This window comes from Hemiscyllium ocellatum, chromosome 18 (genome assembly GCF_020745735.1).
Source record: "Hemiscyllium ocellatum isolate sHemOce1 chromosome 18, sHemOce1.pat.X.cur, whole genome shotgun sequence".
Taxonomy (NCBI): domain Eukaryota; kingdom Metazoa; phylum Chordata; class Chondrichthyes; order Orectolobiformes; family Hemiscylliidae; genus Hemiscyllium; species Hemiscyllium ocellatum.
Genome location: NC_083418.1, coordinates 70,328,780 through 70,351,057, shown reverse-complemented (window position 1 = coordinate 70,351,057; position 22,278 = coordinate 70,328,780). Strand labels below are relative to the sequence as shown.

Below are 22,278 nucleotides of genomic sequence, written 5' to 3'. Positions count from 1 at the left end.
CCGGGTGTCAGTTTCAGCTGTAGTGGTTTGTATATGGTGTCCAGGTCAATGTGTCTATTGATGGAGTTTGGGGATGAATGCCATGCTTCTAGGAATTCTCTGGCTGTTCTCTGTCTGGCCTGTCCTATGATAGTGGTGTTTTCCCAGTCAAATTCATGTTGCTGGTTGTCTGAGTGTATGGCTACTAGAGATAGCTGGTCGTGTCGTCAGAGAACAGCCAGAGAATTCCTAGAAGCATGGCATTCATCCCCAAACTCCATCAACAGACACATTGACCTGGACACCATATACAAACCACTACAGCTGAAACTGACACCCGGAAACGGCAAGAACATCCATCAACAGACACATCGACCTGGACCCCAGATACAAATCACTGCAGCTGAAACTGACACCCGGAAGCGGCAAGAACAAACCAATATAAATACCGGAAGAAACATCAAAGCAGCGCTTCACACGAGGCTCCCACCGCACTGATGATGTTCCCTAGCCAGGGAACGAAACGTTTGCAGCAAAAACTTCCAGCTCGGCGAGCAGAACCACAACATTCAGTACACAGCTGGAGATAACTGGATCACAGACAGTGTCCTGAGGAATTCCTGCTGTTTTCCTAAGATTGAGATGATGGATCACCAACAACCATAGTGTGATGTCTGAAATGGACCATTCACTTGGTATTTCTGGCTTCAAGTGTGCAACGTTTCTTTTCCTGCCCATTAAAATATTCAATAGTTTCAGGTAAAGACAGGAGGAAAAAAAAACATCAATTTGTTAAAATACTAGTGTACACAGTATGCGTCAGCACATTCAACAGGGAGAGAAGTTAAGAAGTACCTAAAGTGAAACAGAGAAATGTTATAAGACATTTCAAAGTAAAAGTATTCATAGTTTTCAACAAGGTAATTATTTGCCCTGTATTTTAGCTCACTTGGCAGGATGGCTAGTTTGTGATACACAGAGATACCACAACAACATGGATTCAAATCATGCACCAGCTCAGCTTAGCTTGAAGGAGTCTAATTCTCAACTCTCCCCTCAACTGAGACATGGTGACCTGAGAAAAAACATTAAAGGATCCCAACACCCCACATCAGACTTTGACATTGCATGGGCTGCTACCATAAACAACCCATTGTAAGCCTCTAATGGTCCCCATTAGCAGCTACTGACTGTCCCTCTCCTCATCTTTCTTTACCTCCCCCGACCCCGACACTTTTTTTAAAGATTAGATTCCCGACAGTGTGGAAACAGGCCTTTTGGCCCAACAGGTTCACACCGACCCTCCAAAGAGTAACCCCACCCAGACCCATTCCCCTATTCCATATTTACCCCTGACTAATTCATCTAATACAGCAGGCAATTTCGAACAGCTAATTTACCTGACCTGCACATCTTTGGACTGTGGAAGGAAACCCACAGACACGGCCAATCCTGAAAAGGGGTTAGACCCAAAACGTTGACTTCTCCACCTCCTAACGGTACCCAGATTGCTGCATTCCCCCAGCCTCCTGTTTGTCTACTATTGGCTTCCCCGACCTGACCTTTACCCATTCTTTTGTCTCTCAGCTGTTTTTTTTTCTCTCCCACTAGGCTCCATCTCTCGTTTACTCATCCCAATGAGCACCCACAGCATAAATACCAACGTCTTCCTCACTATAATCAGTTCTGAAGGAGGGTCACTGCTGAGCCTTTTCCAGAAATTCCTGATTTTGTTTCATATTTTCCCACCTCACATGATGCTCCAGTGTTTCGTCCACCTTATGAACTTACTTCCTTTACATTGCAACAAGCAGTCAGTCAACAGACCACCCACAATCAGTCATTATAGCGCCAACCTACCTGGTGCCACAGTCTTACAGATTTTAAATAACTTTTGGTCCTAAACTGAGCCTAGCAGCTTACACCTATGTTTAATGTATGAGATTTTAGAGCAACAATTAAAGGCTGAATGCAGACTGAAGAGGGAGAAGACTCGGGATCCGTGTGATGGTGACGGTGATGGCAGTCCTGGGTCGGACTGGCCGTTATTGTGGTACAGGCTTCACCGGGAACTAGGCCCAGCTCGTCACCATGGAGACGACGTCACCGCGTCCTCGCGGCCGGGGACGTGCGTTCTGATTGGTGGAGGCAGCGTCACGGGGAGACAAGGTCTCAGGGGAAAGGAGAGAGCGAGAGTGAGAGCACAAGGAAATTCACCCACAGAGTGTAAGGGTGAGTGAGAGATGGATGGACGGACGGAGGAAACAGAAACACCCTTCCCTCTCATCCCTACCCCATCCTTCCTCTCCACGTCCCCTACTCTCCTCCCTCCCCTCCTTACCCTCTCCCGTCCCCTCCCCTCCTTACCCTCTCCCCCTCCCCTCCTTACCCTCTCCCTCCTCCCCTCCTTAACCTCTCCCCTCCCTACCCCCTCCCCTCCTTACCCTCTCCCCCTCCCCTCCTTACCCTCTCCCCTCCTTACCCTCTCCCCTCCTTACCCTCTCCCCCTCCCCTCCTTACCCCCTCCCCTCCTTACCCTCTCCCCTCCTTACCCTCTCCCCTCCTTACCCTCTCCCCTCCTTACCCTCTCCCCCTCCCCTCCTTACCCCCTCCCCTCCTTACCCTCTCCCCTCCTTACCCTCTCCCCCCTCCCCTCCTTACTCTCTCCCCTCCTTACCCTCTCCCCTCCCTACCCTCTCACCCCTCCCTCCATCCATCCCCTCCCCTCCATCCCCTCCCTACCCTCTCACCCCTCCCTACCATCCCCTCCCTACCCTCTCACCCCTCCCTACCATCCCCTCCCTACCCTCTCACCCCTTCCCTCCCAACACTCTCACCCGTTCCCTCCCCTCCCTACCCTCTCACCCCTCCCCTCCCTCTCACCCCTCCCCTCCCTCTCACCCCTCCCCTCCCTCTCACCCCTCCCCTCCAAACCCTTTCACCCCCTCCCCCTCCTCTACCCTCCTGTACCTGTCCTCCCCCTCCCTTTACCCTCCCCTTCCTTTACCTGCCCTCCCTCCCTCACCCCTCTGTCTCCCTGTCCCCCCATCCACCTTCTCCTCCCCTTCCTGCCTGATGCATTGTCTTCACGAACGCCATTCTACACTGATTTGCCCTGATGTGCTTCATTCACTTTCATGCAGTCTTTTATATTGTTTTTCATATGTGTAATAAAAGTTTTTTTGAAACCCTAAATTTGATTGTCTTTATTTTTGACCAGACGGATTTCTGTGAAGAATGTCTTCAACACGAAGTGAAAAAGAAGATTTGAAAACACAAGATTCTCATTCAGAACCATGTGTGTCAAATGATCGGTTGGAGATTGATGTCCGATCCAAGAGTTGTGATTTGTCCTCTTCAGGGGATTCCACTACTTCTCTCCTCTCTCCTATTTATCATGATAGTTATGAAAGTGAAGATGAGGAAAATGAGTCTCCAAACAAGCAGGCAGACAGACTTTCAAGCAGAGATTCAGAGTCTACGCCGAGCAGTTGGAAAGACGGTGCCTCAAAAAAACCAGTAGTTTCTACTCCACATGCGCAAAACAAATCCAGGTATACTTTTGCCTTTTAGGCAAATATAGGTTGGAAAAAAGACAACGTCTGTGTTTTTCTCCTATCATGGTTAACAATATCCTCAACTACCTCAGTAATATTGTCATGATGTGGATGTGATGATGTTGGATTGAGGCGGACAAAATTAAAAATCACACAATAGCAGGTTATAGTCCAAAAAGTTTATTTGGAAGTACTAACTTTGAGTGCTGCTCCTTCACTAATTACCCAATGAAGGAGCAGCACTCTGAAAGTAGTACTTATAAGTAAATCTGTTGGACTATAACACAATGTTGTGTGATTTTTAACAAAATAGTGTCAGTATTCTGTTTGACCAACCCCTTTACTGCATTGCCCATGTCCTCACTTTCAATCCTGCTCCTTGCCATCCTCTAGCCAATTTTGAATTTACCAGGTCAAGTGTCATTTTTGCCACCAACAATATGACTCTAGCACCATACACATGTTGAACACCCAGCTTTACTTCCCCGAGAGACATTCTCTCCAGATAGTCCTTGTCCAGCATTTTAGCACCCCAGCTTTAGATCCCAAGCAATTTGATGTGCGACTATAGGAAGCACCTCTTCCTGCACCATTGTCCTGGGACCAAAGCAATTCTTCTTTGCAAGACTTCTGATCCACTGTAATCAGTTACCACTGTAGTCCCTTCAACATTAGGAAAACAAAGCGCCAATTAGATAATTGCCAAAGCCGATGTGTCCTTTTACTGTGCTGATATTTCAGTAAACCCATTGAAAGTTGGTCTATAAGTAACCAAATTCAGTGCCAAAGTTGGTTACTTCTAGCCTTAATATGATTCTGCAGATCAGATTTGGGTCTGATCAAATGAATCAACAATTACATTCTCCCTGTGTCTGCGTGGGTTTCCTCCGGGTGCTCCGGTTTCCTCCCACAGTCCAAAGATGTGCAGATTAGGTGAATTGACCATGCTCAATTGCCCGTAGTGTTAGGTAAAGGGGTAAATGTAGGGGAATGTGTGGGTTGCGCTTTGGCGGGTCAGTTGGACTTGTTGGGCCGAAGAGCCTGTTTCCACACTGTAAGTAATCTAATCTAATCTAATATCTGCACTTCTTACTTGCTCTCTATGTACAGTACAGTCCTTTCAGCACAACAGTGTTTAATTTTTACTGAAAAGCTATATAGCTTGTGTAGTTTAAAAAAATTGTAAAGATTTCTGATTTGTTAATTATACTTATTGAGTTAATTCTTTTTACAAAACAACATGTAGACTTAACATTTACTCTTGTCCATTTCAGTGATTGGTTGCTGACATTTTTTTCAAACTCAGTTTAATAAAGTTGCCAACTGAAACTAAAATGGGATTCTTCTTATTCAGAAATTAGCCTAATTTCTTCATTAAATCTATAATTTCCATATTAACCAATTGCAGGTATGGTTACAGTTCAGTTGATGACATGTAGATAATGTACAAGCTTGGAATTTGGTTTGCAGGCTTATTCTGTTTAATTACAGCCTGAATTTCCAAGTATAGCATGTGTATTTATAACTGTTTTAAAATGTGGTGAATAAAATTGGACTGACTTGCTGTCATATCAAAGGTTGTTTTGAACAGTGTTTGCCATCGGGATTGTGACATTCATAAGAGATATTGCTAGATCATTTCTTGACATGGAAGAACTGTGTTGTCATAGACGTTTATGAAACATCAAGAATGTTTGCAAAATAATATATTACTTTGTGAAATATGCTGCTTCTGAATAAAGTCTATAAAATTCTAATCTGCAGTTCTGTTTCTACATAGAGAGAACAATTGGTTGAAAAGAGAAAGTCTGCACAGGAGTTGTAATTTGGAGTTTTTGAGAGATTCCACCACTTCTCTACTCTCTCCTATTTACCATGATAGTTATGAAAGTGAGGAGGGGGATATTGAGGCCCCGATGACACCTGCAAGTAGAACATCAAATAGAGGATTGATATCTACTGCAAGCAAACAGAAAAACATTCCGTCAAAAAGACCAACGGTGTCTACTGCAGTCAGACCAAAAACATCCAGGTACAGCATTCACCAGTTGTGAGATCTGCAAAAGGTTATTAATTCATCATTACACAAATTTTCTAAATTATACTTTTAGTTCAGCTTAGCCAAAAAAAAAGTAAACCAGAATTTTCTGTAACTAAAGATAGTATCCAAATGTGAAAATTCAGAGATAGTGAATGCTGTTATGAAACTACTTTTTTGACCACTGAACTTTAAATCTTTCATTTATGACATTTGTCTTAATTACTTCAATACGTCAACATAGTTGACTAGATATCGTTGATACTCACACTTGTTTAATTGGCAACTAGGTGTGGTCTGAGTGGGTGATTCATCTTTTAAACCCGTAAGGCTGCAACGCCTTTTAAGATAAAGTATACAATTAATTTGTTGCCTTCAATTCAGTACTTCAGCTTTAGAGTAGAATGTTTAAATATAAGACATCTATACGTTACAGCCCCAAAAAGTATATGAACCAGGGTATGAAATCTGCATATCACAATGGATTGTCTATCCATTCTAGGGTTTTAAAATTCTACTGATTCAGGATCTCTTTTGCAAATTTCGATGATCTATAATCTGAGACTAAACAAAAAAATCCTGTAGTAATTGAAACAATTGTTTTTTCTTGCTAGAACTGATTGTTTCTTCAAATACTATATCTCAAATAATGGATGACATACTTTAACTGCACAGCATTGAACTAGTTTGTTTTGGACACTTTGTACTTTTATTTGGTCAGAATCAATACCAGAAATGATCTTAACATAGTTTTCTTGTTCTTGCTACATAAAGATACCATAAGCTAATAATTGTGTTACTGTTCTGGTAAGAGGTCTAGACGACTGATGGGAGGCATGAGTTCAAATCCCACCATGACAATTGGGGAATTTAAATATAGTAATTGTATGATTCCAACTGCAAACACTAGCAAAAAATACAATAATCTCTGTACCATTACCACCACTTTAGATTACTCAAATTCTGAGCATTCCCTTCTCTATCGCATCTATTAGGTTTGACTTAGCTATTTATTTTGATTCCCGTTCTTGAAAGTTTGATAACGTTTTCCTTGATTATTAATATAATTGAGCTTAAATTTTCTTGAATCCTTTCACAGTTCCAACCAAACACTTCTGGCATGAAATTTCAACTTAAAACTCTTACACTGAAATAACGTATTTCACAATTGTTCCAAGTGAACTCCTCTCTTCAGGAAAAAGTGTTCTTCACCTAAAGCCACCAGGACATCTGCACCTTATGGGTTTTTTCCTGATTCTTCTAAGCTGAAAGCAAGCCAATGCTTTTCAATGTTTATTCTGTCTGATTATAAATCTTATTAAGCTAAGAGCTCTCTCTGTCTTTCTCTCCCTCACTCTCTCTCTCTCTCTCTCTCTCTCTCTCTCTCTCTCTCTCTCTCTCTCTCCTATCCTAGTTTTAAAATTATGGCTCCAGAACAAGTAACAAATTAATTATTAAACATTCTGCATAATCCTGAATTATAAAACCCAGAACAAAACCCACATACCTCTAGTTCACAATCCAGTCTCTAAAATAAGTGTCAGCTTGTTACCTTTATACCTACTGGCCTTTGATAACAGTAATATGAATGATCTGTTGTTTCTTATCCAACTTGTGCAATGCTCCCAGATTGCCTGATAATGTAGTTTGAAAATCACTAATTGCTCTGTACCTCTGTGTAAGTTATCAAGGATCTGTAAAAGTAAGATATGTATGACTCTTACATTTTTCCTGCATGGAAACTTTCAAGTGCTCCATGTACTTAATACACCGACTGCTGCAGACATTGTATAAACTCTGTAATAAAGAATTACTTTGTTCCAAAGGTTTAAAGCTTCATTAAGTAAGGACAAACTCAGTGAAGAGGAAGAGCAACACTCTAAGGGAGGTGATCTTACTGCCTGGGAGAAGTGGCTTATCAAGAAAGCAAAGGAAGAACGCATAAAAATACAGAACAAATTTCAACAGGGAAGTCTTTCAGTTCATGTGCCTATGCCACTAAATTTGAAAGATTAAATGACACAGTGCGTCCAAGTGGGTTTATAGTGAATTATACTGTTGCCTTATTGTTCTTTGTTTTTAGATTACTGAACTGAAACCAAAAGAATAGCTAAGGACGATTGAATAAAGACAAACATCTATAAATAATATTATTGGTTATATAATGGATTAGTTATGATGAAAATCAAACAAAAATGCTTGTTTTACCCAATTTACTGGCTACTTTTTAATTACAGACTGTTTGTGTCAAATAAAAATAATTTCAAGGACAATCATCAGCAAGTGAAATCTGTTGAGCTGAATTATCGAGATCCACAAATTTAATTGAGTGTTTATTTGAACTAGCTTCAGTGTAAACCAGTTTACTTGCTATGACAAATCACCTCTTATACTGGCATAATTCAATTCATTTTGATTTTTCTGTTGCCAGAAAATATTTCTTGGTTGTTGTAAATTGTGCAGTCCAATCAAGTTAGATTTTTCACAGTATTTTTCAATTTGGATTTTTCCTGATACCAGTGATGGAATTTGGACCATTTTTTAATGTAATGTAGGTCTTAACCGAAATTAAACCAAGTTGTTGTTACTGTTGATCAGATTTTTTTCCGACAAAGTCTTGCAATTTTTATTAGTATGGTGAAGCTCTTTGCTGCCTGTTTTCTTTATTTATTTGGCAACCAATCTTTAATGCTTCAAGGTACAACTGCTGAACTGATGAGGAAAATTCTAACGGCAATAGGAATTTAAGCTATTAAACTCTGTTGTAGCCAATACAGATGCCTGCCTTTCATCAGTTGAAACTCAGTTGTAACTGCTCTTAGCCAATAAGCCACAACATTGATGCATCAAGCACTGCACATACTTTATTGTAGATCAAACTAAGGAGCTATAAGACTGATGCATTTTAGGCTGGGGCTGAGCATGCTGGGAAGTGATGCAGTTGGGGATGGAAGGGGGAGTAGGGAGAAGCAATTAGATGATCAAACGCATTTGGATCTTCTAGATAGCATCAATTAAGATGGATAGTATAGGATTCCTCACCTTTAACTATTCCGTGATCAATGTTTTGACCTTTGCATTATAAAATATAACAAAAGTTTCTCACGAGCACCCAAAGATGAAATCATTTTTGTGCGGTTTTTAAATGTTAAAACGCTTTATTTATTATAGGAGATGGCATTAAAACAAGCAAAATTAAAAGAAGAAGAAGAACGTGAAAGGAAGAGGATTCTTGCAGAAGCTGAACATAAACGTTGGGTGCAAAGAAAAAATGAAAAGGTAAAAGCACATAAATTTGACCAAATAAAGTAAAAGTACTGCATTTGGAATGTAAATTTGATCTCCTCATCTTAATCTTTGGAATTTTATTCCAACATGTAATGGTGCCAAGGAGACTTATCAGAAGTATACCAGCAATGACATGACTTTGGCTATTTGTAGAGACTAGAGAAATTGAAATGGTTCCATTTGGAGCAGACTAGGCTAAAAGAAGACTTTGTGAAAGATGCTTATCATTGGAATAGCAGTAGGCCATTCAGCCCTCAGGTCCAATGAGATCGAAATCTGAGGGTCTTTAATAGATTAATTATGATGCAACTATTTCAACTAGATTAGATTCCCTACAATATGGAAACATGCCATTTGGCCCAACAAGTCTGCACCAACACCCTGAAGGGTAACCCACCCAGACTTGAATGTGGATCAATAACTAAAGCGCTCAAATTGTAATAGTTGGTGCTAAACAGGTTGAATGGATAAAATTTATGAACTTTTAAAATCTGGAATATGCATTACCTGAAAAGTCTGTTATGATCAGGTGAGTTGTGGTTGAACAGCTTCCTTTTTCTACTCACTGGTTGGCTGTGTCAGGTTTATATGGAAAAGGTATACTTGCCAATTTGATCAATATTTCACGTACTATGATCATGAAATCCACAAGCGGCCAGGTTTTCTTGAGTTTAACAGGAGATTAGCTTTATTCTATTTCATTGAGTCGAAGTCAAATAATAAAGTGCAATTTGCACACTCTAAATTCACATGCACACAGCTTAGAACAAAGAACATATTCAGCAAAATTGACTACATTCCTGTGTGCTATACCTCCGTGCAATATATTAATTTTGGAATGCTCCACTGATTTCTCAATTTCTGCATCTATATGGAAATATACAATTAACAGAGGCCAAGCACACTCCCATTTTGAGGGATGTTCATTGTACAACAGCAGCTGGAGTATGGGTTGCACCCCTTCCTGGACTTTTAAGATAAAACTCAGTTTTGTTCAAATGAAAGCAAAGTGTTTTGTTTCTGCTGGAGGGGAATGTCACTAATGAAAGCATAAGAGACAGGAGGGAGCTCCCTTAAAGCCCATTTTAAACCTGTTTCAGGTAAGGAGCCTGCAGGTTTTTAACATTTTGTAGACTCAGTTGCTTGCCTTGCACTGAATAAATTAAAAATTATCAATGGAAAGAAAGCAAAACGGCTTCCTTCTCATGTTGATGAGCAGGTCACCAGAACTCCATAGGAACTGTTTTTTTAAAAAATAGCCCTAGGACTTGGTAATTTTGCATCAGCTATGGCTGCTTTTTTTGTTGCTTTAATCTTCCTTTGTGATAGGCTGTAGGTTCAATATGTCAGAGCTGACCCCACAGCACTTTCCATGTTTGTATATGTCAATCCAGCTATTTTCCTGAACTATTGCACGTGTGTGTGTGTGTGTGTGTGTGTGTTTTTTTTCTTTGGTGTTACTTTTGAGTGTTTTTAACCAGATCTTTGCTGTTTCATTAACTCCCATTCTCGGCGCTGCTGTTTCTTTTAGCCTCTGTCACTGGCCTTTTTTTCTTGCACTCCCTTGCTTTTTTAAAAATTGTCACTTGTTTTAGTACTAATCCAGGTTTTGTTTTAAAACTCTTTGCTTTTTAAGTCAACAACTTAGGTTATGTAGCGACTTTGATGTAGAATGTGCCAAGTTACTTCACAAGAACATTATCAAAAAAAAATTGACATTGAGCCGCTTAATGAGTTATGAGGGGAGATATCTAGATTCTATATCAGAGGTAGGATTAGAGAGGCAACTTAAATGAGAGGAGGAGGGAATAATGAGGCCCATGACAGGAATCCTAGTGCTTAGAGTCTCAACAGCTGAAGGCATGGCTGCAAATACTCCAAGACTCATGTCTTTAGTTGTGATAAATGACATGAGTTTGTTTTTTAACCTTTCCTCTGTTAACTCACTGTTCTCTTCATAGTAACAGCACTAACTCCTCTTTCCTTGCTTCAACCTCTAGTTGTCTTTTTGGATACTATAATCCCTGGAACTACTGAACTTGCTTTGTAAAACTTTCTAGCATTTCGTATCATCTGACTTTCTATTTATAATAGCTTTGGTAGTCAACAAGTTTGTAAGTAACATCAAGTTAAGTGATTGTAAAGACCTTTTCTTAACTTTTCGATATTTTTATTGTGTATTGAAGTGGGAAAAGAACTCTTTTGAAGACCAAGGATTATTGAAGGATTATTGCACTTTTTAAGTAGTCAGCAAGTTACCTGACACTCGTTGTAAGTGGTGGTACACAGCTTTTTGCTTGGCGTGTCCCACCTTCACATTGAGAATATCCGCTATTGCGTTGTATGGAACTATCCCGTGCTAAATGGAACAGCCTTTGAGCAGATCTAACAGTTTAAGACTGGGCATCTATGAGGCACTGTAAGCCATCAACAGCAACAGAATTGTACTCCAGCACAATCTGCAAGGTCATGGCCCAATATCCCCAACTCATTAACATCAAGCCTACTTCAATGGAGAGTGCAAGAGTGCATGCCAGGAGCAGCACTAGGCATACCTAAAGATGAGGTGTCAACCTGTTGAAGCTCCCAAACAGGACTACATGTTTATACAAGTAGTCATAAGCACAAGTAATAGACAGAGATAAGTGATCCCACAATCAACGGATCAGGTCTAAGTTCTGCAGTCCTGTGACATCCAGCTGTTAATGCCGGTGAACAATTCAACATCTCACTGGAGGAGAAGACTCCCATAAATATCCCTATCCTCAATGATTGAAGAGCCTATCAGTGCAAAAGATAATGCTGAAGCATTTGCAGCAAAATGAAACCAAAAGTGCCAAATGGATGATCCATTGTGGCTTCCTCCAGTGGTCACTAGCATCACAGATACTAGTCTTCAGCTAATTCAATTCACATAAGGTGGTATCAAGAAACAATTGCAGGCATTGGATACTGCAATGGCTAAGGGCCCTGATAACATTCCAGCAATAGTCCTGAAGACTTCTGCTTTATAACTTGCTGCTCCTCTAGCAAGCTGTTACAGTACAGTTACAAGAGTGGCAACTATCCAACAATGCGGAAAGTTGCTCAGGTCTGTCATGTACATAAAAAGCAGGACAAATTCGACTCAGCTGATTACTGCTCCATCGGTCTACTCTTGATCATCAATAAAGGGATGGAACACATCGCCAGCAGTGCTATCAAGCCGCACCTGATAAGCAATAACCTGCTCATTGGCACCCAGTTTGGGGTCCCCCAGCGTCACTCAGCCTCTGACCTCATTACAACCTCAGTTCAAACATGGGAAAAAAAAGCTGAGTTCCAGAGGTGAGATGAGAATGACATCACAGTCACATTCAACCAAGTGTCCCATCAAAGAGCCTTAGTAAAACTGAAATCAATGGATACTGGGGGCAAGCTCTTTACTGGTTGGAGTCATACCTGACACATCCAGTCTGACCCCACCACCAGAGACACATTTTCCTCCCCACCCCTATCAGCATTCCGCAGAGACCATTTCCGCCACAAATTCCTCGATGGGTCCATGCCCTCCACCAACCTACCCTCCCTGCGCCTTCCCTTGCCACTGCAAGAGGTGTAAGACCTGTGCCCACACCTCCCCCTCACCTCCATCTAAGGCCCCAAAGGATCCTTCCACATCTGACAGAGATTTACCTGCACATCCAAACACCTCATCTACTCCTCAATTGCTCTGGATGTGGTCTCCTCTACATTGGGGAGACAGGACGCCAATTTGCAGAACGTTGCAGAGAGCATCCCTGAGATACACGCACCAAACAACCCCACCGCCCTCTGGCCGATCACTGCTTCTCCCACTCCACCAAGGAAATGCAAGTCCTGGGCCACCACCACCGCCAAATCTTCGCCACCTGACACCTGGTGGTAGAATGCCTCACCTTCTGTCTTGGGACCCTCCAACCAAATGGTATCCATGTTGATTTCACCAGTTTCCTCATTTCCCCTCCCCCCACCTCATCCCAGATCCAACCCTTCCAACGTGGCACAGCCCTCTTGAATTGTCCCACCTGTCCACCTTCCTTCCTACCTATCCTATCCGCTCCACTCTCCACTCTGACCTATGACCATCACTCCCCATCTGCAACTGCCTTTCCTGCTACTTTCCCCCACTCCCCACCCCACCCTCCTATTTATCTCTTAGCCTCCACCCCCTCCAATTCCCGATGAAGGGCTTATGCCCAAAACGTCAATTCTCCTGCTCCACTCATGCTGTCTGATCTACTGTGCTTTTCCAGTGCCACACTTTTCAACCACTGCTCTGGTCAGCCTTAGTTATGTGCTTAAATCCTGAGGGTTAAGTTTTAACCTGCATCTTTCTAACTTGTACAGGACTGCTACCAATGAATTGGCTTCTGAGAGTGGACAACTTTGCATTTCAGAAAATGGGCTATTACTCATTAATTGCAATTGAAGCCAATTAAAATACATAAAATGCCAAGGTGGACAGTTCTAGAAAGGTAATTTTAGATTGCAGGCTCCTCATAGATGAGAACTCTGCTAACTGAAAATTAGGAAAAGGGCAAAATAGGCAACACTCAGGTGAGGAGCCATTACAAACTGGATCTTGAGATTGTAGTGTAAATGTTGCCATGACTAAGGAACCTTGACTGAGGGTGAAGATTCTGGAATCATTTGAGTTTGAGATTAATTTAGAATACCTGGTCAGCATGGACGGGTTGGACTGAAGGGTCTCTTTCCACACTGTACATCTCTATGATTCTATGACTATGACTCTAACCACTAGATCTAATTAAGAAGACCAGGGTAATTGAGTGTATGGTACATAATTCAGAATTAGATATGGGTGGAGAGTTTTGAATAAATAAGAATATTTTTCATTTAGAACTTCCCAAAAATAGCATAGTGGGCCAAAAAACTCTGATGTTGCCTATGAATTTATCAGAATGTAGGTGTGAAATTATTTTATAAAGTGAAGTAGTTTCAGTGTTCAGACCATAAAGGAACTGCAGAAATCATTGATTTTAACATTACACATTAGTTTGAGGCTTTAGTTTGAATCTGACCTAGAATTAATTTAGTATAAATTCTGTATCCTGTGATCCTGGCCAATAGCTACCTGATGAAGGAGCAATGCTCCAAAAGCGTGTACTTCCAAATAAACCTATTGGACTATAATTGTTGCATGATTTTTAACATAGAATTAATGGGTTATCGTGTTTCTCTTATGGTCTAGCTGTTCTATTTAAAATTAGTTTCAACAATCTGATCCACCAAATATTTAAAATCAAATACTACAAGTTCAAAGCAGTACTTGAGTTCCTGTTTGCTCATGCATGTGTATCTGCTTTATTTACAATTTGTGTTGTGAGACTGATGGGAAGAGTGCTATGGAAATCAAGCCCTACTGCTCAACAAGATGTACCAAAAGTGTAATAATCTCATTTAATCACCACTTTCCTCATCTCCCCTCCCACCCCACCTCATCCCAGATCCAACCCTCCAACTTGGCACTGCCCTCTTTGTTTCTCTTTATCAGTGTTAACTAGAACAAAAGAGACATTCACCAGGTTTCTCACATAAAATAAAAGTCACATGTATATTGAAGGCAAAATATATTATTACAATGAGTAATAAAAGAGTGTTTTCAACTAAGCTACAATGCAGATCTAAACTATATCCCCCTTCATCCCAAACACACAGATACATATTCATACCAGGTCAAGATAATAAAGGTAGGGTGGGTGAGTGGGACTGGGTGGGATGCTGTTTGGTGGGTTATTGTGGACTCGACAGGCTGACTTGCCTGCTTCCACATTGCATGCAAATATGTCCTCTTACTTACAAGTGGGTATTTTATGTTGTCTTGTATTATGTTCTGACTTTCATCCAAATTGACTTAACAATGCACTCAAGAGTGGAAACTATTTGCAACCGAGGAACTGCACGTTCTTGGTATTCTACTGTAGACGTGGATCTGCAGTACATTGCTTTGCACTCAGCTGTGACTGGAAGAAAAAATGTTACATGAGATCTTGATTTTTGACAGTTGGAGAGTTACATGATTGTCCTATCAGGTTTATTATAGACATATATGAGATGAAACACATTTCTGCTCTCATTGCGCATCTCCATGGATATGACATTAAGAATTATTTGGTTTGCAGGGACATAAATAAGTTTTTTTTTAACATCATAATTCTTGCATCTCGATATCCTATTGTAAAGACCTGCCTGTTGCAGGTGAAGAAAATTTGCATGAATTTTTACATATGCTTATTGTGTGGCCAATTTATTGGTTACAGGAGAAAATGGAAAAAGAAATAAAGCATCACAAAGAACAAGAGGAAAAAAAAGCCAAGGAACAAGAAAGACGGCTCGCAGCAGGAAAAGCAGGTGAAAAATTTCAAGAATGGCTGAAGAAAAAGAAGTTGCATGAAATGGAGACAAAAAGGATAGAAAAGGTAGGATTATCTTTCCTGTTATTTTTCAGTAGTGTTATTCTTGACTGTGTTATCAAGAATCTGCTTAAATAGTGTCACGTTGTAAAATTGTATCCCATAATTTTATGTACGGGATTAAAATTTTAAATGCAACAGTTGCAGGATCGAAATAACAGGATATTGTAAATGCTTTCTGGACTATAATTAGACTTAAAATTACACATACAGTTTCTGCTTCCGATACATTACCATCAGCACTGTTCTGCCTCTCTGTCTTGAATTAAGTAACTGTTGGTCTCCATATGGTCTCTGTGTTATCAAGGCATTCAAATAGGAGAACAATTGCTTGCCCTGATTTCGATCATTAAGCAATAGCTGTGTGATGACTGCAAATATTATTTATTTTGTCTTATATCTTAAGGATGAAGAAGAAAAAAAAATAGCTGAAACACAAGAAAGGAAGGAAAAGGCAGACAAGGTTTACCAAGAGTGGTTAGAAAAGGTCAAAAACAGACCTCGGACTGTCCCGAGCAGCTTTGGTTATGCTAATGGTAAACTCACAGGTTTGTGTCATTTTCCTCTCCACGTGGTCCATATTTAAAGTCACTCTGTTTAGCATTGTTTCAGTTTAACATCTGTAGCTTGTGAGGACCAGAGACCTCATTTAGTGACACTAGATTCATTATAACATTTGCATGACCTTATCCAACTGGCACAAGTTTGACATGACATCTCCTTCTCCAAGCCTTCTGACTTGTGATTTCTCCAGGTATCACACCACTGTCTGAGTTCTGGAACAGGAACTACACCCACTAGGCCCCAGACCACCCATTAGAGATGCCACCTGACCATACCACAGTTACTGACTGGTAGCTTTGCCTGAGAAATGCTACTGTCCTTAGGGATATGATGATGTCAGTCTACAAGGTGCCAGCTACTTTTGAACTCATCAGCACGACCCTCCCACTGACCTGCAGAGCACTGACCATGCTGCACTCACCACTCTGCTTCACAGAAACCTGGCTCAACCCATCCATTCTCTCAACTGCACACTTTAAGCTGTTGGTTTTCCTATCCATTGTATGGACCGTACAGCATCCTCGGGTAAGACAAAGGGTGGAGGGGTTTGCTTTTTAATCAACAATTTGTAGTGCACGGAAATTGCAACCTGGGCAGCCATTGCTCCCTAAACTTTGAATTCCTCACCATCAAATACCGCCCCTTCTATCTACCACAGGAATTTACCGCTACTATACTAACTGTACAAACGCCACAAGCAAAGGTTGAGGAAGCACGGGATGTGCTGTACTCCACCACTAACATCCTGGAGACGGAACACCCTGAGGCCTTGTTTATTGTAACTGGTGACTTCAATCAAATCAATCTAAGGAAGGTGTTGCCCAAGTACCCAAGATCATTACCTGTCCCACAAGTCCCTAAACATTGTAGACCATGGCTGCACCTCTGTGAAAGATGCCTACTGCTCCATCCCCTGCCCTCATTTTGGGAACTCCGACCACAATGCCATGTTTCTTCTCCCAGCTTACAGGCAAAAACTCATGCAGGAGGCCCCCTCGTGGATACCGGTCCAGTGCTGGTCAGAGCAGGCAGAGAATCAACTCCGGTGCTGTGTGGAATTGGCTGCTTGGGCCATGTCAAACAGTGCGCAGGTACCTTGGACAAGTACGCCACTACTGTCAAAGACTTTATCAACAAGTGTATGGAGGACTGCATACTGAGGAAGTCAATCCGGGTGTTCCCCAATAGGAAACCCTGGATGAATCAGGACTTACAGAACCTGCTAAATAAACAGGCGCGAGGCCTTCAGATCAGTAGATCCACTCAAATATAAGGAATCCAAGTATGACCTTCGCAGAGCCATTAAGACAGCCATCCATACTGATCCAAGCCAGAGAACCAGACAGATACCCGATGACTATGGCAAGGACCAAATGACATCACGGGTTCTAAAAAGAGACAGTGCAAGATAGCAGACGATGACACATCCCTCCCAGATCATCTCAACGTCTTCTATGCTCGCTTTGAGCAGAATTTCAGTGGAGAGGTAACACCTATTCTGACAAGTCCTGTCAACCAATCCCAACAGTCACTGCATCAGAGGTCAGATCAGTTCTCCTTCGTGTGAATCTAAGGAAAGCAGTGGGACCAGAGGAAGTACCAGGCCGTGCACTCAGAGCATATGCAGATCAACTGGCAGAGATCTTCTCGGACATCTTCAACCTCTCTCTGCAGCAGGCCACTGTCCCTGCCTGTTTCAAGAAGGCCAACATCATCCCTGTGCCAAAGCAGGCTCAAGCAGCATGTCTCAATGACTACTGCCCAGTGGCCCTAACTTTGGTGATCATGAAGTGCTTTGAAAGGATGCTCATGGCATTAAACAACTCCAGCCTCCCCACTACTTGCCTATCGGACCAACAGATCCACATCAGATGTCATATCACTTGCCTTTCACTCCACCCTAGAACATCTTGACACCAAGAACAGCTGTGTAAGAATCCTACTCATTGACTACAGTTCAGCCTTCAACACTATTATCCCCTCAAAACTGATAACTAAACTTAGTGATCTCGGACTAAACCCCACTCTCTGCAACTGGATCCTCAGTTTCCTGATCCACAGGCCTCAATCAATGAAGATTGGGGACAATATTTCATCTTCACTAACACTCAACACTGGAGTTCCCGAGAGATGGGTACTCAGCCCCCTACTGTACTTGCTGTATACCCATGAGTGCATCGCCAGATATCAGACTAATACCATTTACAAGTTTACTGATGACACCACCATAGTCAGTCGAATCTCAGATGGCGCTGAAACAGGCTACAGATGGGAGGTGGAAAAATGGTGCTCTGAGAACGACCTAGCTCTCAATGCTGCTAAAACCAAGGAACTCATTATTGACTTTCGGTGGGATGTTACTCGTGCCCCCCTACACATTAACAGCACAGAAGTGGAACGAGTGGAGACTGTCAAGCTCCTGGGAATGGTCATCTACAACAAGTTTCTTGGACTCTTCATGTGGGTGCATTGGTTACAAAGGCTCAACAACATATCTCCTTCCTCAGACAGCTGAGGAAATTTGGCATGACAGTGAATATCCTTGCCAACTTTTATAGTTGTGCTGTTGAGAGCATTCTGTCTGGACATATCATACCTGGTATGGCAATAGTACCATTCAAGATCAGAGAGGGTTACAGAGAGTGGTGAACTCGGCTTGGACAATCACAAAGGCCAACCTTCCATCTACCAGGCTCACTGTCAAGGAAAGGCCGCCAGCATTCTCAAAGATCCACCCCACCTTGGCAGTGCTTTTCTACAACCTCTACCATCAGGGAGAAGGTACAAAAGCCTGAACACATGCACCAGCCAGTTTCGGAACATTTTCTACCCTATTGTTGTCAGAATACTGAATGGACTCGCTTTTACCTGTGTTTTGGTTTTTGCCACTATTTACCTATTATTTACTATCTATGCTACTTAACTATGTGATCTGCGTGTATTGCTGCAAGACAAAGCTTTTCATTGTGCCTGAGTACACGTGACAATCAATTAAATTCAACTTAATTCAGTCTACCCTCTCCTCAACAGCTAGAATGCAGGGCCCCACAATAGACTGCAACTTACAGCTGGCTCAGCAGTGCAGGAGGACTGCTGAACTTCATCAGACCAATCATGCCATTATTCTCTGCCCCAAAACCCCAAGGATGTCTCTACAATCTTTTAATTTATTTTCTCCTGAGAAGGCCCAATAAACCTAACTGCAGTTTTAACATCATTGATTCCTATTCACATAAAGTTGTGATTTTTAGGAATGCAAACCTGACCATCTGTACCTAAATAAAGTAAATGTAACCATGTAAGTGTGTCGTCTATTTGAAACTGTAGTTGCACAAATGAAATTCAAACTAAACTATGGTATTTAAAAAATATTACCGCTGAAGAAACATATAAAATGCAAACTGCTCTATTTAGATTGTTATTCAGTAAGTTTTCTCTATTTTGAAAATGTTTACTCATTACAAATTAAATAGGACAGTTTAGAGTTTGGAAGGCACTTGTATTATGTTGCAAGATTATGACGACTTGCGAGATGTGAGTGAACTTAGTGAGTTTGAATGTCTTAACCTTGAGATATGTTATTGCCTTGCAACACATTTTCATGTGTGTTATCTGCATAACAAGTGGAAACACAGTCAATTATTTCCTTTGTGTAGCTAGGCTTATGGTCGTCTGTGACTGGCAGAAACAGCCAGTTGGATCTTGTATGTATTCTACTAGGAGAAAGTGAGGACTGCAGATGTTGGAGGTCAGAGCTGAAAAATGTGTTGCTGGAAAAGCGCAGCAAGTCAGGCAGCATCCAAGGACCAGGAGAATCGATGTTTTGGGCATAAGCACTTCTTCAGGAATTCCTGAAGAAGGGCTTATGCCCGAAATGTCGATTCTCCTGCTCCTTGGATGCTGCCTGACCTGCTGCGCTTTTCCAGCAACACATTTTTCAGCTCTTGTCTGTATTCAACAGACACGTAATATTGAAAGTTGATTGATCTTTGACTGCAAAGGAATTCCATATCTCTCATCAAAATTATTACCTTCATATGCCAATTTATTATTCATCCTCAAGTTTGACCCATTGTGTGATATTTTGCAAAATATTCTATAAGAATTAACTCAAGTTAATTGTGTGATCTGGAACATGCCGTTGGATATCGTATCTTAAATATTATTTCAAAAGGCAACCTGTATTGAGAATTATGTGATCCGAATGCTAACCATTAATTTAATCCAGTGAGGAAAGGAATAATTTCTGGGTATTCAGCTATTAAGCTTCTCTGCTACTCAACAACACAAAAAAAAACCTTCCTTTTTTTGACTTTTATTGACTTCATGCTTCTCCAGTATATCACATTTCACACAGCTGCCTATAGGACACCAGGATGTGTGCATATAGCTTTCAGAAAAACATTGAAGAGATTGCAGGGCCATGTTCTTTCTGAGTGCCATCCTGCTGCTGATGCTGGATCAGCAGGTTTTGTTTCGCAGCTGGTTTTGATTGCCCATTGCTGGCTGCTGTTGTGCTGCATGGAAGTAAGCCTGCCCAATAGCCGTGCTTTGATGTTGCCGAGTGCTGTCATTCCTCGTTTGGTTGATAACAACCAGAACAGTCTCCTGTTTATCGCACTCCAGTTTGACAAATGTGTTCCAGCTTCCATCAATGTTTGTGAAGGTCCGCAGAAAGTTTAAGTTTCCCTTGTTGTTTGACTTCACATTTCTCTCTAGTGTGAGGACTGGAGCATATGCTAGCTTTTGCCATATATGGTGATAGATGTTTCTTTCAAATTTCAACTTGTGTGAAAGAAATGCTGCTGTTTATTTACAATGGACCCTTTTTATTCTAATTGACTTTGCCTTTCCCAAAGTAAAGCACTTTAGCCTCTACATCTCTCCTTGACGGTTTATTGAAATGGAAAACTTATGGCGAATTGTGAATCTAACACTGCATGACAGAACCACAAAGCACCAAACTACACTTCTTTATTTTCACTAATGAAAGGAAGCTTTATTTTTGGTTTTCTATAAACTGTTGACTATTGATATAGTATTTCTATTATTTCCTGAACTTTATTTGCACTCCTGCTGCATCAGTTCTGGAAATATTAAATAACTTGCTGCTTTACATTTATTTCTCTTTTCTTTTGGGCTGTCTGGAATATCTTCAGGCAAAATTCCCTTGAGTGTCAACAATTTTGATTTGCCTTTTGAAACAATGTAGATCCCCATCGGGGAGAAGGTACAGAAGCCTGAACACACGCACCAGCCGGTTTTGTAACAGTTTCTACCCTACTGTTGTTAGAATATTGAATGGACTCACAAACACTTAACATTTGTCTGTACCCGTGTTTTCGGTTTTGCTGCTATTTACCTATTATTTGCTTATCTATGCTACTTAACTATGTGGTCTGCCTTATTGCTCACAAGACAAAGCTTTTCAATGTGCCTCAGTACACGTGACAATAAATTCAATTCAACTGTTGTGACAATTTTGCAATTAATGTCTTATAGGTTACTATGATGGATGTTCATACCCAGCACCAAGTTACTGCAATCCTGTTCCATGGAAGCCCATCCCTGTGCCACACTCTGAAGACACCATGAGAAAAAGAACTTGCAAGACGAAAGAGAAGCCAAAATCCAACTGTGTATATAGAACACATTCAAATATGGCTTTCAGACCAAAGGACAATCTAATTGTTGGAACAGCTTGGAAGAAATCAAGATGACTATTTTTTAACTGGCTGTGTTAATAGTAAATCCAATTATTTAAATTTTCATTCAGGTACTTTTTTTATGTTAATGCCAACGATATATTTTTGATCCATATTTGGATTTAAATTAAAAATAGTTTCATATTCCCTCATGAGTCTCATCAATGGTGTTTTTACTAAAATTTTCATTAAACAGTGCAATAGAATATGAAATATAGTCTTATGAGTGTTTTCTTAAATAAGTCAGCCATTTTGCAAAATTATAGAAATTAACAAAATATAGTGCATTCTCATATTCTCTTTCTGTTAATGAAAACTGTTTGCCATTTTACAGCAATGAAAAGTAGATTGGAAAATTAGTTCATAGAATGCACTACTGACAGTTGTCCAGAACAAGAAGTTGAGGAAATAATTTGGAAGCAGGCTATTTATACCTAGTATTGTGTAATGAGACAGAGCTAATTAGTAATCTAAGTGGAAAGGATCTACTGGGGAAGACTCATCCTAATATGTAGAAGTTTCGTAATGAGTGATGCATCCCAAGCCATGTCTGTAAAACTAAATAATGTCAATAACACAGAGTCATAGAGATGTACAACATGGAAACAGACCCTTCAGTCCAACCAGTCCATGCCAACCAGATATCCCAACCCAATCTAGTCCCACCTGCCAGCACCTGGCCCATGTCCCTC

The 22,278-nt window shown here is 41.0% G+C and overlaps 1 protein-coding gene across 1 annotated transcript; it reads left to right on the top strand.

Annotated features, from left to right (window-relative positions):
- The first annotated feature begins 2,153 nt into the window (after positions 1 to 2,153).
- On the top strand, positions 2,154 to 21,677 carry LOC132824266 (coiled-coil domain-containing protein 34-like). Its single transcript, XM_060838598.1, has 8 exons — positions 2,154 to 2,211; positions 3,200 to 3,533; positions 5,317 to 5,568; positions 7,401 to 7,554; positions 8,746 to 8,853; positions 15,165 to 15,323; positions 15,724 to 15,865; positions 21,384 to 21,677. Exons 2-8 carry the CDS (start codon positions 3,217 to 3,219, stop codon positions 21,599 to 21,601), a joined length of 1,350 nt encoding a protein of 449 aa, XP_060694581.1. The 5' UTR covers positions 2,154 to 2,211; positions 3,200 to 3,216; the 3' UTR covers positions 21,602 to 21,677.
- The last annotated feature ends 601 nt before the right edge of the window (positions 21,678 to 22,278 follow it).

Coding starts and splice junctions, on each gene's coding strand:
- LOC132824266 (XM_060838598.1), top strand. CDS start 3,217: ATGTCTTCAACACGAAGTGAAAAAGAAGATTTGAAAACACAAGATTCT. Junction 3,534..5,316: donor CATGCGCAAAACAAATCCAG/GTATACTTTTGC, acceptor GTTTCTACATAG/AGAGAACAATTGGTTGAAAA. Junction 7,555..8,745: donor TTCAACAGGGAAGTCTTTCA/GTTCATGTGCCT, acceptor TATTTATTATAG/GAGATGGCATTAAAACAAGC.